General features: G+C 35.7%; 1 protein-coding gene across 1 annotated transcript in view; it reads right to left on the reverse strand.

The window, feature by feature from the left end:
- The window catches only part of nptna (neuroplastin a), a 54,787-nt gene that overhangs the window by 6,749 nt on the left and 31,157 nt on the right, over positions 1–16,881 (reverse strand). Inside the window, exons 4-5 of the mRNA XM_056452194.1 lie at positions 8,904–9,037; positions 6,487–6,763 (exon numbers count right to left, since the gene is read on the reverse strand). Coding sequence (XP_056308169.1) covers positions 6,487–6,763; positions 8,904–9,037 — 411 coding nt within the window. The remainder of the gene's footprint in view (positions 1–6,486; positions 6,764–8,903; positions 9,038–16,881) is intronic.

Here is a 16,881-nt window from a genome sequence, read left to right on the forward strand (position 1 = left end):
TCTTAAACTCAGACAAAACAGAATTATTACTTATTGGGCCTAAATCCTGTACACAGCAGATCTCACAACTCGACCTGCAATTAGAGGGATGCAAAGTTAGCGTTAGCTCTACTATAAAAGATCTGGGTGTCATATTAGACAGCAACTTAACTTTTAAAAATCATATATCCCATGTCACAAAAACTGCCTTCTTTCATCTAAGAAATATTGCTAAGTTACAAAGTATGCTATCCATCTCAGATGCAGAAAAGCTGCTTTTATGACTTCTAGGCTGGACTACAGTAACACTCTGTTTGCTGGCTGCCCAGCATCCTCTATTAACAAACTTCAGCTAGTAGAAAATGCAGCTGCCAGAATTCTTACCAGGTCTAGAAAATATGCTCATATCACCCCAATTTTATCCTCCTTACACTGGCTACAAGTTTCGTATTGATTATAAAATATTGCTTCTTACCTACAAAGTTTTAAATAATCTAGCTCCTGTTTATCTAACCAACCTTCTGTCTCGCTACAATCCAACCCGCTCTTTAAGATCTCAAAACTCAGGGCTTCTGGTAGTACCTAGAATAGCAAAGTCAAGTAAAGGTGGTCGAGCCTTCTCTTTTATGGCCCCTAAACTCTGGAATAGCCTTCCTGATAATGTCCGAGGCTCAGACACACTCTTGCAGTTCAAAACTAGATTAAAGACCTATTTGTTTAGTAAAGCATACACTCAGTGCACCACTTAGCGGTATGATACAGTACATGAATGTGCTCCACGCATCTTGTTTATATACACTACGAACAGCAGCTACGCTAATAGTTCGCTTTATTCTCTATTTCCACCTGGGGATACTCATCCCGAGGCCTTCAGGGTATGTAGTGCCTCTGATTTGATCCAAGACCAGCGACGAGATGATCGAGAAGAAGGTTTCCATAATCCTGGACCAGGCCTATCCTGAGCAGCTGCTGTGGTCATGGAGGAGTGGAGAGCATGAGACTGATTCCTGTGACGCTCCAGGGACAGACGGGTCTCCGGCGCCTAGACTGCAGCTCTGCACAAGATCTTTGGCCAGAGGAGAAATGGTCGTTCCCAACTGAGCCTGGTTTCTCTTGAGGTTTTCAATTCTTCACTTTCGCCAATTGGTGAAGGGCTGCGCATCGACGGATTTGCTCTTCAGTGCTTGAACTGAGCTAAACTGAACTGAACTTAAACACTGAAAACTAAACTGACACTGTTTCAATTTACTATGACCTTCTATGTGAAGCTACTTTGACACAATCTACATTGTAAAAGTGCTATACAAATAAAGGTGAATTGAATTGAATTATTTAGGTACTACTTATTTGTTAAATGCACGAGTGCTCATTTATTTTATGCAAGCACTTATTCACTAGCTACTAGACATGTTTATTAAATACTGGTGCTTATTTTTAGATACAAGTACTAAATTCTTGTGACTCTGGACCACAACTATTTGAAAGTAGTTAATAATAGAAAATTTTTTTTTTTTTTTTTTGTCATTTAGCTATACGGAATCTGTCTATTAAGGCATTCAGTTTTGACTAGTATAATATGCATTACAAAATGTTACTAGCATATATTTTGGTCACACTATATTTTATTTAATTACTAACCACTACTAAAATAACATCTAGTATCTAATATGTCATATCAAATAAATAAGTGCTAGCATTTAACAAACAATACTAGTATTTAATGAATACATATTAGTACGTATTAAAACTATGGAGTAGTACTCAAAGAATAAGCTAACAAATCAAAAAATAAATCTCTAAACAAATAAGTACTAATAGCATGTATTTTATTGATAAAATATTAAAAGAGCTTGCCTAGAGACATTAGTAAGTCATTCTTTTTTGTGTGAATAATAATGTGTTAAGATGATAAATAAGCAATACAAATACTCCAATATGCCAAATTCCCTGCTTATAGGGTTGTTCACACCAAGGACAATAACAACAAATTTAAATGTAATAACTAAACTTGTATCTATTTTTTTTTGTTTGTTGCTTCTTCCCCTTGTAACCAGAAGATGTCCTCAGCGTGCTGCATTTCTAGCATATCTGACAGGTGAATCCAGCTCGTGTAATCAAATCAAACAGTAATTATGTGACGGTTGTCATTAGAATTTTATTTCCACTTCTAACTGGGTGATTTGTGATTGGATCACAACTGTCACCTGATAGAAAGATATTTAGAGCGCCTTGTATGGTGGTTCGCATCATGTTTTGGGTTCGATTTGAGTGAGATGTGTAATTTTAGTTTTATTTTGGCACTTGAGTTGCCTATTTGTTTTGGGTTTTTCCGTTTTTTCCTGGATTTAGTTTGAATTAGTTTTCTGGGTTCAGCATTATCAACGGATGATCAGGTAAGCAAATGTTATTCTTCTTCAAACTGAATGATGTTATGAGTTTTGTATTCAAGGGTATATTGTTTGTTTGCTAATTTGGTAGTTAGTATATGTTTAAATATTACTATTTTATATTATTATATTGAGTTAGAACATGGTAGAAGAGATGTTTCAAAGTGCATTGATTAAACAGTTGTTTCAGCGTGTACGAACGGAAAATCTACTTTAACGTATACGAACTGGAAGGATATATCGAAGTGCATTGATTACAGAGTTGTTTCAGCGTGTACGAATGGAAAATCTACTTTGTTAAGCTTGTAAGATTGAGTTATCTAAATTCGGTAATGTGTGATGATTTTTGCTTGACATAATTGTTTTGTGTGTGTGTGTGTGTGTGTGTGTGTGTGTGTAAGTTTTGTGGGTTTTGCATATTCTGAGAGTTTACTTGATTTACATCTTCATGGAGCTTAATTTAATATTTTATCACCTATTGATTGTATTGTAAAGGGTAATAATAGGTATTGTGACTGGGCCTGGAAATTTAAGTTAGTTTGGTTTATGATGAGTTTAACTAAAATGTGTTGAAGTTAAAGCTTGTATATATATATATATATATATATATATATATATATATATATATATATATATATATATATATATATATATATATATATATATATATATATATATATTTTTTTTTTTTTGTCCTTTATTATTATTATATTGATTTGGTTGAGGGTTGCACGGTGGCACAGTGGGTAGCATGATCGCCTCACAGCAAGAAGGTCGCTGGTTCGAGCCTCGGCTGTGTCAGTTGGCATTTCTGTGTGGAGTTTGCATGTTCTCCCCGTGTTGGTGTGGGTTTCCTCCGGGTGCACCGGTTTCCCCCACAAGCCCAAAGACATGCGGTACAGGTGAATTGCTAAATTGTCCGTAGTGTATGTGTGAATGAGTGTGTATGGATGTTTCCCAGTGATGGGTTGCAGCCGGACGGGCTGCGTAAAACATATGCTGGATAAGTTGGCAGTTCATTTCGCTGTGGCGACCCCAGATTAATAAAGGGACTAAGCCGAAAAATAAATGAATGAATGATTTGGTTGATTGAATACATAAAACTTTTGTATTGTTACATAAAACTGATGTAAAATAAAATGTTGCTCATTTCTAGGTCAATATGGCTAGGGACTTTTCTGTCATTCTGGTGAATAATCAAGGGACTTTGCTGCCAGGAAAAAAGTAAATAAATAATTACATTAAAAAGAAGTAGTATATCAATGAGTGTTCAATTAATAAAGTTTTTTTTTAATCGCCCAGCCCTAGTATATTAAAATGAATTCTGACTAGATGTCATTTAGTATTAGTATTTATCATTTAGTAACTTAAAAACCCTATAATCTATATAAAACTATATCATTTCTCTACATATTCATCGTTACAGCTGTGGTCTGAACTCTGTTGTTTTAAATTCAGAACTATTTATAGAATGCCTTCATTATCTTTATAGCTATCATCCTTGGTGTGGAAAAGCCTTTAGACAGGATGTAAACATAAAAGAAAACCTCAAGACTAAAGTACATTTATTGCCATGCAGCAATACATTTAGGTCTCATTTTCCCTCACAGTGCATTGTAGGTAATCTCTAAGTGGCGTGGGACTAAACATCCAAGCACATCAATAATTCACTGGCCACTACCTAGCCGTACGCTGCGGAGTCATGTTTCTCTTGAATATCAGATTAGTGTCCAGATGACCTAACACAGGTGCCCTGCAGGAAAATAACCATGGGTGTGTGCATGCGCGTTTTTGGTTTGGATGGCCTCAGACTGAATTATTGAGGAAGAGACCGGGTCAGGATCACATAACAGACTGTATGGTGTTCCAATAAACTTGAGTTAAAGGTCTTGTGACGCAGTGGGAAACTCTACAAACTGTGAACATGTAAAGGACACTTGGCTTCTTTAAATGAAATTCAATACTACTACAGGTCTAAAACTTCACCACTTTGGTTGTTGTTGGTATGATGTGCTTGAAAGAAGCATGCAAAAGCAACATTTATTTGATCACAAATAATAAACAGTAATCTTGTCAAATATTACAATTTAAAAAGACTTTTTATTTGTATTTTACTGTATTTTTTGTTTGTTGTTTTTTCTTTCCAGTCCTCAGTGTCATGCAGTTCATTCTGCTAGGTTCTTTACTTTGTTCAATGTTAAAAACAGTTCCACTGCTTAATATTTTTGTAGAAAACATGTTTTTTTCTTTTTTTATTTGTATTCCATATATATATATATATATAATATAATATATAATATATATATACATAATGCAAAATGCAGAACACTACACAATGGTAATTAAGGTGTAATCAATAATGCGATTAAAATCGGAACACTCCACATGTCTTAATTCAACTACTGTTAAGTTTGATTATGACCTTACTCAGATTAAATTAATCAAAAATCGATGTTTACATGGTAGACTCTTAATCAGGCTATTGTCTTAATCGCATTAAAAATCTGATTATTGGTGTCCATGTAAATGTACTAATTGACTATTGAGTTTTAGAATAAGAAGAGGATGGCAATGTTGAACGCTGAATTTTCGATCATTAAGTGAACTACTTTAAGATCTTAAAACATGGAACATTTTATACACATCATCAGTCTTTTATAAAATGAATCACAAAAGAACATTTACATGTACACTGTAAAAAATGTAGGGTTCCTCACAATTCATTCATATTGTCCCAACACAAATTGATTAAGTTAACTTAACACTTTTAACAAATTTATGTGGATTGAACATAAAAAATTAAGTTGTCCCAATGAAATCTCAAAAATTGTGTTGTTTCAGCTCATTTTAAATATTTTTTGAATGTATCTATTAAATTTCAAATTAAGGGAACCGGTAACATTGAAGCCTCTTAACTTCTCAATTAAGAAAGTGCAATCATTTTAAGATAATGCAGAATGTGAACAAGGATCTTATAAACAAGGATCTACAGTAGTCATCAAAATGTTTTTCAAAACTGTTCAGACAAGAATATGTTTTTCAATAGCTTTAAAACAACTTAATGAAGAATTAATTCACTTTAAAGGTTGACTATTGTATTTATATAGTAATTTCAAGTAAGAAAATGTGTTTTAGGTTACAAATTATATTTGGGACCATTGTAGGTGTATGTACTAAGATTATGTTATAGTCCTATAGTAGATTCTTGGACTAACAAAGAGTATTATTTTTAAATGTATATAAAATATTAGAATTTGATGTAAGAATTGTCATTTAATAATTGTTTTTATTCTATTGGCAGTGTATTAACTATTTGCAACAACACTAAAATATTCAAATTGCTATGATCATATGCTTTCTTCACTGCTGTAATTATTCTATTATTGAGAGAAGCTTATGTAGCTACAAATTTATTTCCAAATTTATTTGACTTCTGACCAAAAGAAAAAGTTCAGTTTATTGCACTTTATGTGTGCACAAGTGAGAGAAATATAGTTAAAGGGATAGTTCACCTCAAAATTAAAATGCACTCACTGTTTACTTGCCCTCAAGTGATTACAAACCTTTATTAGCTTCTTTATTCTGCTGCAAAGCTGGAAACCTGTAACTGTCGACTTCCATAGTAGTATAAACAAATACTATTGAAGTCAATGGTTACAGGTTTCCAGCATTTTTAAGAATATCTACTTTTGTGATCAACAGAGGAAAGAAAGCCCAACAGGCTTGGAAGAAGTGAACGGGCGATTAAATAATGACATTTTTTGGTGAACTATCCCTTTAAGTACTCACAATTCACAACAGCCACCGGTGTAGCTATTAACAAAACTTTCTGAATTCTACCTGTAGTGAATTTTGCTAAATGATGTTGATATTTGAGCCAAAAACAAACACACCCACACTCAATACATGACCTCTCCCTTTTTTAAAATCTCCAATATAGTTTCTAGACACACCTCTTACTGCTGATTGGCTGCAGTGTGTGGTGGAACATCACAAGTGTTTTACTTAACACTGCTTAGCGCAACTTTAAATCTCTTCTAATTAAAACTCCATTTTGTAAAATGAAACGTCAGTTATAAATAATCCATATTGAGACAGTAACCCACCCTTTTCAACTCACCATCAGGCACCTCATCGGGCTTCTTGCGCTTCTCGTAGATGACGATGATCAGCACCAGGATGATGATCTCAGCCAGAACTCCCAGCAGGGGCCACAGGGGGGCCAGGTGGCTCCTGACCCGCAGAATCCATTTCTTGGAGGTGGAGTTGATGAAGTTGGTGGCATTGCACTCATACTCTCCCGGGTCAGAGTTGATGTCAAGGTTGATGATGGACAGTTCGGTGTAGCCGTCCTTACTGATGATGAAAAAGCGGCCAGAGGAGTTGTCCATCATTTCCTGGGTGGAAAGAGATGGACAAGTGAGAGACAGGGAAGGAAAGATGCACACACACACTTATGTACATATACATATACATATCTTTATGGGGTCTTCCCATACTGTACAGACTGCATATACTGTCCACTTTACCCAACCCTACCCCTCACATGAAACAATTTCGTATTTTTACATTTTTTAGATTATTCCATTTTTACATTTTTTAGATTATTATATTATTCTGTGTGATTTACGATTTATGAGGTAAGGAAAACAAGGTAAACATACACACACATTTTACATACACATATATTTATGTCTATTTCATTACTTGTACAACAGTTCTGTCTGGTTCTCGAATCTGATTGGCTGATGGCCTTGCAATATTCTGCAATAACGGCACTCGTACAGCCTTTTCACGCTTGTGTATTACTCCGCCCTCACAAAGTGACAACAGATCGATAAATTTACAACAGTTTGGCAAATATTGCAACTGTTAGACAACATAATGTACTTAAGGCTTTTTAGGCGAGAATGCAGTTGCTTAGATTGAAACTATGCAGTTTATTTATAAGGATAGTGCCTATTTTAAATATTTATAATTTTGGAAGTCAGCAGCCATCAGCTCGTCATACTGAGCAAAGCAAAGGCGGTTGTGCCACAAGATGGCGACAGAGACCACATAATAAGGACAAAAAATTAGCGTTTTCTTCTCATTTGATCAGCTGTACGAAATATGATTACAAAATCGGTTAAGTGGCATTCTAAGTCGATCACTCTCTTTTGTATGTTGTAGTGCTGTATTTATACAATTTAATCTGCTAGTTTTTGCTTTGGCTTTTTCAGGGTTTTTGTGATCTCTCGATTGCAACAGAAGTAATGTAAAATCTCTGTAGACTGATGGCATTTCAGGCCGTTTAGCATTATAACCCTAAAATGTGAGCAAAATCACCTGTTTTGTCTTCACTTTAAACATTAAGCTAGAGAATGATTCATATACTAGCTCTAAAGTGACGCGTTTTAAGCAACGGTTTCTGCTGTTTTAACCATCAGCTGCAGATATGAATGAATGGCGGAAGAAAGTAGTTTTTGTACAAAAGGGTTTTTGAGACTCCATATTTGATTTTCTTTTCTATATACACGATTATGTCGTCGAACTGTTGTATAAATCAGGAGTTCCCAAAATTTTCAGCCCGCAACCCCCAAAATTACAATGCCAGTGACTCACAACCCCCATCCTCCACATCCTGTTGTGACCTGTATTTATTTTTTACGTGCCTGAGTGCCGTAAAGATGTCAGAAAGTTTACCTTGGTGCCATAAAATCAATGTGCTCTGTCGTTAATATAACGTAATCACCCTAGGGGTCGCAAAATAGATAAATAAATAAAAAAATCTAAATGCTGATGGCTTTTAATTTGCATGTTGTTTTTTAATGTGACTATTAACTACTATTTTTTTCTTCTGTAGGTTATGGATAAAATATAATAGTTAATTACGGTAATTTTAATAGTTTAATAAAGTGAATTTGATTCTTGCAAATCACCAAACAGTTGAAATAAACTACATAACGCATGATGCATGATTATTATTATAAATATATACACATATACACACACACACACATATTTGTTTTTTAAATTTCGGAAGTAAAATGCAAAAGAGTAAAAACTGCCCACCTTTAGGTTGATAACCTAAAGGTGGGCTTGATATCACCTTTAGGTTGATAACATTAATTGCATATTTTTTTTAATGAAGATGAACAAACCTGATATATGTATTTCTGTGTTGTTGATTGGTTTCATTGTTTCAATTAATTAGACAAGCGTAGCTATTAATAACATCAAATGTATACATTAAAACAGTTACAAAAAGGATAATTCCATAAAAAAAAAAAAATCAAATACAGAAAAAAGAAACATGGAACAAAAAAAATAGATATCATAGAGCCACTGAGCTACTAAGCATTTAGATATCATCATACTAGTATATATGGGTTATTTTCATAAAACATTTGTGGTATATGCATTTGATGTAAAAAATCTGCAATAGGGTTATATAAAAATCTCCTCCTCCCCCAACCTTTACAGTCTGAAATCAAAATGAGGCTCGACGACATCTTTAAACAAACCAAACATAAGCATCCTTCAAAATGAACATACCATACTGGCGCCGTTATCAATTTTTCGCCAGCTCCACTGTGGATACGGATAACCCACGGATTTGCAGAAGAGGATGGCTCTCTCCCCCTCATTCTTATTCTCGCTGTGCTTGTGTGTTGTGATTTCTGGTCCAGCTATGAGACGGGAGCAGAAGGACACAGAGACCTTCAGTAGCAGCACACATTTCACTGCAGAAACCTTATTAAGCACTCTGATCTTCAATCACTGTGTGGACGTTTTCTTCTAATGCCATTGCAGTGTCATTTTGTAGGATAAATATAGCTTGCTGCTGGTGGCAGATCAGGAAAATATTAACCCATTTAAGACCCTTTTTTCTTGCAATTGGAGTACATTCATTTTTCACTTCATTTTTCACTTCCTTTTTCACTTCCTTTTTCACTTCCTTTAAAATTGTGTTGGTTAAATTAGGTTTTATAATTGTTCACTACAGTGACTGGTGGGAAATGGCATAACCTAACTGCAAATGTGTTATATTTAAGGCTGCACATAACTTTTTTTTGATGTGGTTCTTAAAGGAACATGTTGCTTGGTTCTTACACACTCTTGCCATGCTTCAGTCATAAATATTGTATATAAGGTTACAGCCTTATTCCAAAATGGATTCAATTCATTTATTTTCTCAAAATTCTACACACAATACCCTTATAATGACAATGTGAAAAGATTTTGTGAAAGAGTTGCAAAATTTATAAAAAATAAATAAATAAATAAAAATCACATGTACATAAGTATTCACAGCCTTTGCTCAGTCATTTGTTGATACACCTTTGGCAGCTATTACAGCTTAAAGTCTTTTTGAATATGATGCCACAAGCTTGGAACACCTGTCTCAGTACCTCTCAAGCTCTATCAGGTTGGATGGGAAGTGACCGTGTACAGCCATTTTCAGATCTCTCCAGAGATGTTTAATAGGATTTAGGTCTGGGCTCTGGCTGGGCCACTTAGGACATTCACCAAGTTGTTGTGAAGCCACTCCATTGAGATTTTGGAGGTGTGCTTTGGGTCATTGTCCTGCTGGAGGATGAACCGTTGCCCCAGTCTGAGGTCAAGAGCACTCTGAAGCAGGTTTTTATTCAGGATGTCTCTGTACATTGCTGCATTCATCTTTCCCTCTATCCTGACTAGTCTTCCAGTTCCTGCTGCTGAAAAACATCCCCACAGCATGATGCTGCCACCACCATGCTTCACTGTAGGGATGGTATTAGCCTGGTGATGAGCGCAGCCTGGTCTTCTCCAAATGTAAAGCCTGGCTGTCACTTCAAATGGTTCAATTTTAGTCTCATCAGACCAGAGAATTGTGTTTATGGTCTGAGAGTCCTTCAGATGCCTTTTGGCAAATTCCAGGCAGGGAGTGGCTTTTGTCTGGCCATTGCTGCACAGATGGTTGTCCTTCTGTAAGGTTCTCCTCTCACCACAGAAGAACGCTGGAGCTCAGACCGGGGTTATTGATCACATCCCTGACTAAGGCCCTTCTTCCCCAATCACTTTGCTTAGAGGGCTGGCCAGCTCTAGTAAGAGTCCTGGTGGTTCCAAACATCTTCCACTTACAGATGATGGAGGCCACTGTGCTCGTAGGAACTTTCAGAGCAGCAGAAATTTTTCTGTAACCTTCCCCAGCCTTGTGTGCCACAAACAATCCTGTCTCGTAGGTCTGCAGACAATTCCTTTGTTTTTATGCTTGGTTTGTGCTTTGACATGCACCGTCAACCCTGAGACCTTGTATAGACAGGTGTATGGCTTTTCAAATCACAGGTAAACTCTAATGAAACTGCTGAAACGGCAAAGGTTTTAAATATTTATGTGCATGTGATTTTTTTATTTGTAATAAATTTCAAAAAATCTTTTTCAAACTGTCATTATGGGGTATTATAAATGAATTGAATCCACTTTGGGATAAGGCTGTAACATACAAAAAATGTGGAAAAAGTGAAGCGCTATGAATACTTTCACTGTAATTGTAATTTAAACAGTGATATGGACGATTATCACTACTTGTTTTTGGGACTCAGTTTTTCTGATATATATTTATGGTAGAAATGAGTTCTTCAGAACCTGGCAGCCAGGCTGTAGAGTGGCTAAGTCATGAGCTCTACCAATCCAGCACAATTGTCTAGCCTAGAATTCTGGGCCAAGAACAGTTTGTAATTGTGCTGGAAACCCAACTGGAACCACACCTGATTGTTCTTAGAACGGTTTGGCACGATAGTTTTTTATCTGTTTTCACACAGAGATTAACTTTATTTTATAATCTTCCTCAAGCCACAAGCAAAAAAAAAGTTGCACAATGTCCCATGCCATTTGATTCACACCCAAAGGAATTACATCCGAGGAACTAAATGTTACTGACACTGCTACTTGCAAAACAAATACAACTATATAACGAAAACAAGCACATTATTTTATCCAGCAAACATTTGAACACATTTAGTAATGTAATAATAATAACAATAATAATAACAATAATAATAATAATAATAATAATAATAATAATAATATTAATAATAATGATGGATCAGGAAATTCCTTGTGTTGCACTATAGGATAACAATTAAGGTCCCAAAATACCAACAACACTGATGCACAAATGCTTCTTTAGTACTATACATAGTCCAGATTTTTTAATTTAGTCATGTATGTGCACCTGTATACCAGTTATGTGTACCCCAGTTATGTTTTAGAGCTTACAGAATTAACATAATAACTGGGGTGGAATTAAATGAGTGTAATTTGATAGTTGAAAAATTTAAAATCTCACTATTTACTCCCGTTCAAGTGGTTTCCATACCTACTTTATTCTGTACACAAAAGAAGATATTTTGAAGAAAGCCTGTAACCTCTGACATCCTTAGTAGGAAAAACAAGAACCATGGAATTCAGTTACTGTTGTCCAGCTTTCTTTAAAATATCTTCTTCTGTGCATACAGAAAAAACAGGGTTGGAACTAGTGAAGAGTGAGTAAATGATGACTGTTCCATCAAATGGGAATCAAGCATTAATTTATGTCCATTGTGATTTGATTTGAATAAAATGCAAAGAGTACAATGTAAAGATTTTCTTCTTTATGTATTTATTCCGTTTGTTTTTTTTTTTTTTTAATAAATGCATTAAAGGGCACCTATGGTGAAAAATCTACTTTACAAGCTGTTTGGACAGAAATGTGTGTAAGTATAGTGTATAGACTGTCATATTGGGGTGAAACAAACACACCCAGTCCTTTTTTTTTCAAATTTAACAACATAAAAAAGGTGGACCAATTGGAGCGGTTTTCAGATCGACCGCAACTTTACGTAGGAGTGCGGTCCCCCGCCCATCAATATTGATTGACAGTTGCGCACATTAACATGTCCGGTAATCATGTGTATAATAATATCAACAAGACAGGAGGAGCGCAAAGCAGCCGTGAATAAAAGATCTGTTCAGTTTGCTACAGAGCGAAACATATCATCCACCCGTATAGTTGAGTAATGGAGGGGCACAAACAAAAATATAATTCGTATATTTTTCTTGAATTTCGTTTGCTATAATTAGTATCTTAATTTTGATGTGTATTTTGTTGGTCAGTTAAATATAAACAAGAATAACAAATAACCTTTGAGTTGAAGGGCTTCAAAACAAGTCTGCTATACAGTATGCACCAAACCATGAATTGCCGTGAGATTGTGTTGGTTTGGGTAATTAATATAATAATTAAGCCTAAATAAAATTAAAGTGAAATATTCACAGTTCCAGAGAAGCATATATTAAACTGTTTTCACTATTAATGAAAAATTTGAATGAGAAGGAAAAGCTTTTGCAATGTATTCCCAGCACTGAATATGTTCCCAGATTACCTCGGAAGAACAAACTCTGTTGGAAGGCTGAGAGAACTCAGAAACGCGTTGTGAGAGTGAAGATGTCAACATATTTGTGCTAGTCTGTCAGATAAAATTGCTTAAACACCATAATATTTTAGAAAAGGTAGTTAAAGTGAATCTTGTGTCATGACGCCTATTTGTCATTTACGAATCCCTACGACACCATACGTCAAGGAAATCATGCCAAAATCATGTGATATGACCGGGGCCTTAGTCTTTATCAAAATTTTGTGATTGTGTTGTTGCAAGTACTATCTGTTAGTGTTTGATCAATGAACTATTAGTGTATTATTTTGGCTCAAGACATCATTGAGCCCAAAATACCAACTAATAAGTTTAGGAATGCACCAATAAAATTCTATGAAACCACCTTATAATTATATTTGTAGTATTAAAGGAACACTCCACTTTTTTTGTATATAGGCTCATTTTACAACACGCCTAGTTTTAAACAGTTGAGTTTCACCATTTTTAATCCATTCAGCCAATCTCTGGGTCTGGCGGGAGCACTTTTAACTTAGCCTAGCATAAATCATTCAATTGAATTAGACCATTAGCATCTTGCTCAAAAAAACAAAAACAAAATAGGATTTTTTCCATTTAAAGATTAACCCTGCTGTAGTTACATCATGTACTAAGAGCGATGGAAACTGTTATTTTCTAGGCTGATATGGCTAGGAACTATACTCTCATTCTGGTGTAATAATCAAGGAATTATACTGGCGTACCATGGCTGCATCAGACACACTGATATTACTTAAATAAAATCCCCAGCAAGGTAACTGTGATCTGTAATACCATTACTGATACAATGCTGATTTTTTGTGCAAGATGCTAATGGTCTAATCCAATTCACTGATTTAGGATAAGCTAGGCTAAAAGTGCTCCTGCCAGACGCAGAGATCAGCTGAATGGATTAAAAATGGTAAAACATAACTGTTAGACTCAAGGGGACTTGTATAATGAAGCGACTTTCAAAAATAGTGTAGTGTTTTATTAACAACAACAACAAAAAATTGTTTTTAAACATCATTTTGATAGTGAGGTGCTTCTAAGTCCATTCATTTATTAATTTTCTTTTCGGCTTAGTCCCTTTATTAATCAGGTGCCACAGCGAACCACCAACTTATCCATCATATGTTTTACGCAGCGGATGCCCTTTCAGCCGCAACCCAGCACTGGAAAACACCTATACGCTCTTGCATTCACACCCACACATACACTACAGCCAATTTAGCTTATTCAAATCACCTATACCCCATGTCTTTGCACTGTGGGGGAAACCGGAGCACCCGAAAGATGCGAACACGGAAAACATGCAAACTCCACTCATAAATGCCAACTGCCCCAGCTGGTCAGGCTTTTTTGCTGTGCACTCTGTCACTGACTTCATATAAATAATTTCCTTTTAGAGGTGAAATCAGACATTTGGCATCAGACTCACCCTTGCATTATTTAACATTATATCCAATGTTACAGGCAGTTGTTTAATCCAGTATCATTCATTCATTCTTTAATTTTCCTTCGACTTACGCCGAATTCAAACTGCACGATTTTCAATTGTGTCACCGATGTTTTCACACTGCTTGACTATCTGAGGCAGTATTCTGTTGGAACTTTCTTTACACTGCAGGATGCATCAGTGATGGGGGTGTGTGTGTGGGGGGGGGGGGGGGTGGGGGGGGGGGGGGGGGGGGTCACTGTATGACTTTAAAAATCGCCAACAACATTGTCTCGGCCCACAAACTACGTTTGTCTCGGTCCTACCAAACAAACAAGAAATGACATGGAAACATGACGTGAAGTCACGTAGTATATCTTTTGTTATTAACTACATAATGAGAAAGAAGTCTTGGGTCCAAATAGACTGAGAACAAGCGCTTTTTACTTCTCTCCCAATCTCCCACTGGCCTGCAGATACTTGTACTAGTGTATGCTGTTCTGTCATTGGCTGTCAATCGCTGATGTTATTTTCAATCAGAACACATTTCACACGGCATGATTTTGAATCACAGACAGCTCCAGATATTTAGGATTCCAAATATCTCACGGGTGTCAGCTACTTATTGACGATTCTCTCAGATCACGTCTTTAATAGTTCACACTGTGATTTTTACTCACTTGAACGATCACTGATTTGCCTGTGATTTTAGGCTTTTGTCTGTGATTCCTCAAAACCTGTTGGTGATTCAAAATCGGGGCTAAAATCATGCAGTCTTAACTCGGCATTAGTCCCTGATTTATCAGGGGTCACCACAGCGGAATGAACTGCCAACTACTCAGGTAGTTGTTTTACACAGCAATCCTTTCAACCACAAACGTACTGGAAAATAATTCAGTAACAGTTTCTCCTATATTATTCCTATATATTTGTAGATGGTAAATAACACACACCCCTCATGACCGCTGACCAATGAATGCCATTTTAAACAATGACATTTAATATAGATCACAAATATAATAAAGTATAAAATTATCCGAAACTGAACACTACAATATGTATTCAGTATGATGTGACAAATAATTTGCCACCTAAAACTAGACTAATGGCTGTTAAAAATTAAACCTTGACATTACTAAAATAAATAACATTTTAAAATATATTAAAACAGAAAACAGCTATTTTAAATTATAAGAATGTTTCATTATATTACTGTATTTTTTATTTAAAAAATACAGTAATATAATGAAACATTCTTATAATTTAAAATATATTAAAACAGAAAACAGCTATTTTAAATTATAAGAATGTTTCATTATATTACTGTATTTTTTATTTAAAAAAGCTTCTCTTTTGAAAAAGAGAACTTCAAACTTCTGAACAGCAGTGATCTTTTGATTTTGCTGCCTTCTCTGACATATTAAATATAAAGTGAATATATCTTAAAAGGACACTGATATACACAATATATAAACGGAATATATGAGTCCATGATGAGGTGATTCACAGTCAGATCTTAAAGGTTTAGTCACTAACACCAACAGAGCATATATTTAAAAATTATCATCAAAAGAAAACGAAACATTCACTATGTGCCTAATGAAAAATATGCAAAACATCCGCATGTAAATTATATCCTCATTTTGTGATTCAAAAGTCAACTGATGAATCATGACAGGAGTCTTTTTAAAAGGTTAATTCAGTCTAAGTGACACCGCATACATCAGTTAGGAGATAGAAAGAGAGATGAAAAAGAGCGACAGATTTGCATCCCCACCCCCTCAGACATGCAGGCCACCATCTGGCACAGGATAAGCAGAAAGAGGTGACCAGAACACTCTTCAGCCACATGCCACTTTAGCAGAGGATGATCTCTAACATACAAACCAAACAGCCTGTTAGCTTTAAAGGCCATTATTAAACACATGATCAGAAGGAGATGGGCTGCCTGACACATTGTCATGTCACATCAACTGCTGATTTAAAAATTCAGTTATGTATATTAATTTTTCAAATATACTTCTAAATCTAGGCCTTTTTTCATTTATGCTAGGCACTATACATAAACACTCACCGGCCACTTTATTAGGTACACCTGTCCAACTGCTCTTTAACGCAAATTTCTAATCAGCCAATCACATGGCAGTAACTCAATGCATTTAGGCATGTAGGCATGGTCAAGACAATCTGCTGAAGTTTCAACTAATCAGAATGGAGAAGAAAGGTGATTTAAGTGACTTTGAATGTGGCATGGTTGTCGGTGCCAGACGGGCTGATCTGAGTAATTCAGAAACTGCTGATCTACTGAGATTTTCACGTCAAACATATTTAGGGTTTAAAAACAATGGTTGGAAAAGAGAAAATAACCAGTGAGAGGCAGTTCTGTGGGCGCAAATGCCTTGTTGATGCCAGAGGTCAGAGGAGAATGGCCAGACTGGTTCGAGCTGATAGAAAGGCAACGGTAACTCAAATAACCATTCGTTACAACTGAGGTATGCAGAAGAGCATCTCTTAATGCACAACATGTCAAACCTTGAGGTGGATTGTCTACAGCAGCAGAAAACTACACCGGGCCACTCCTGTCAGCTAAGAACAGGACACTGAGGCTACATTCGCACAGACTCACAAAAATTAGGCAATAGAAGATTGAAAAAACGTTTCC

This window comes from Danio aesculapii, chromosome 25, assembly GCF_903798145.1.
Source record: "Danio aesculapii chromosome 25, fDanAes4.1, whole genome shotgun sequence".
Taxonomy (NCBI): Eukaryota; Metazoa; Chordata; class Actinopteri; order Cypriniformes; family Danionidae; genus Danio; species Danio aesculapii.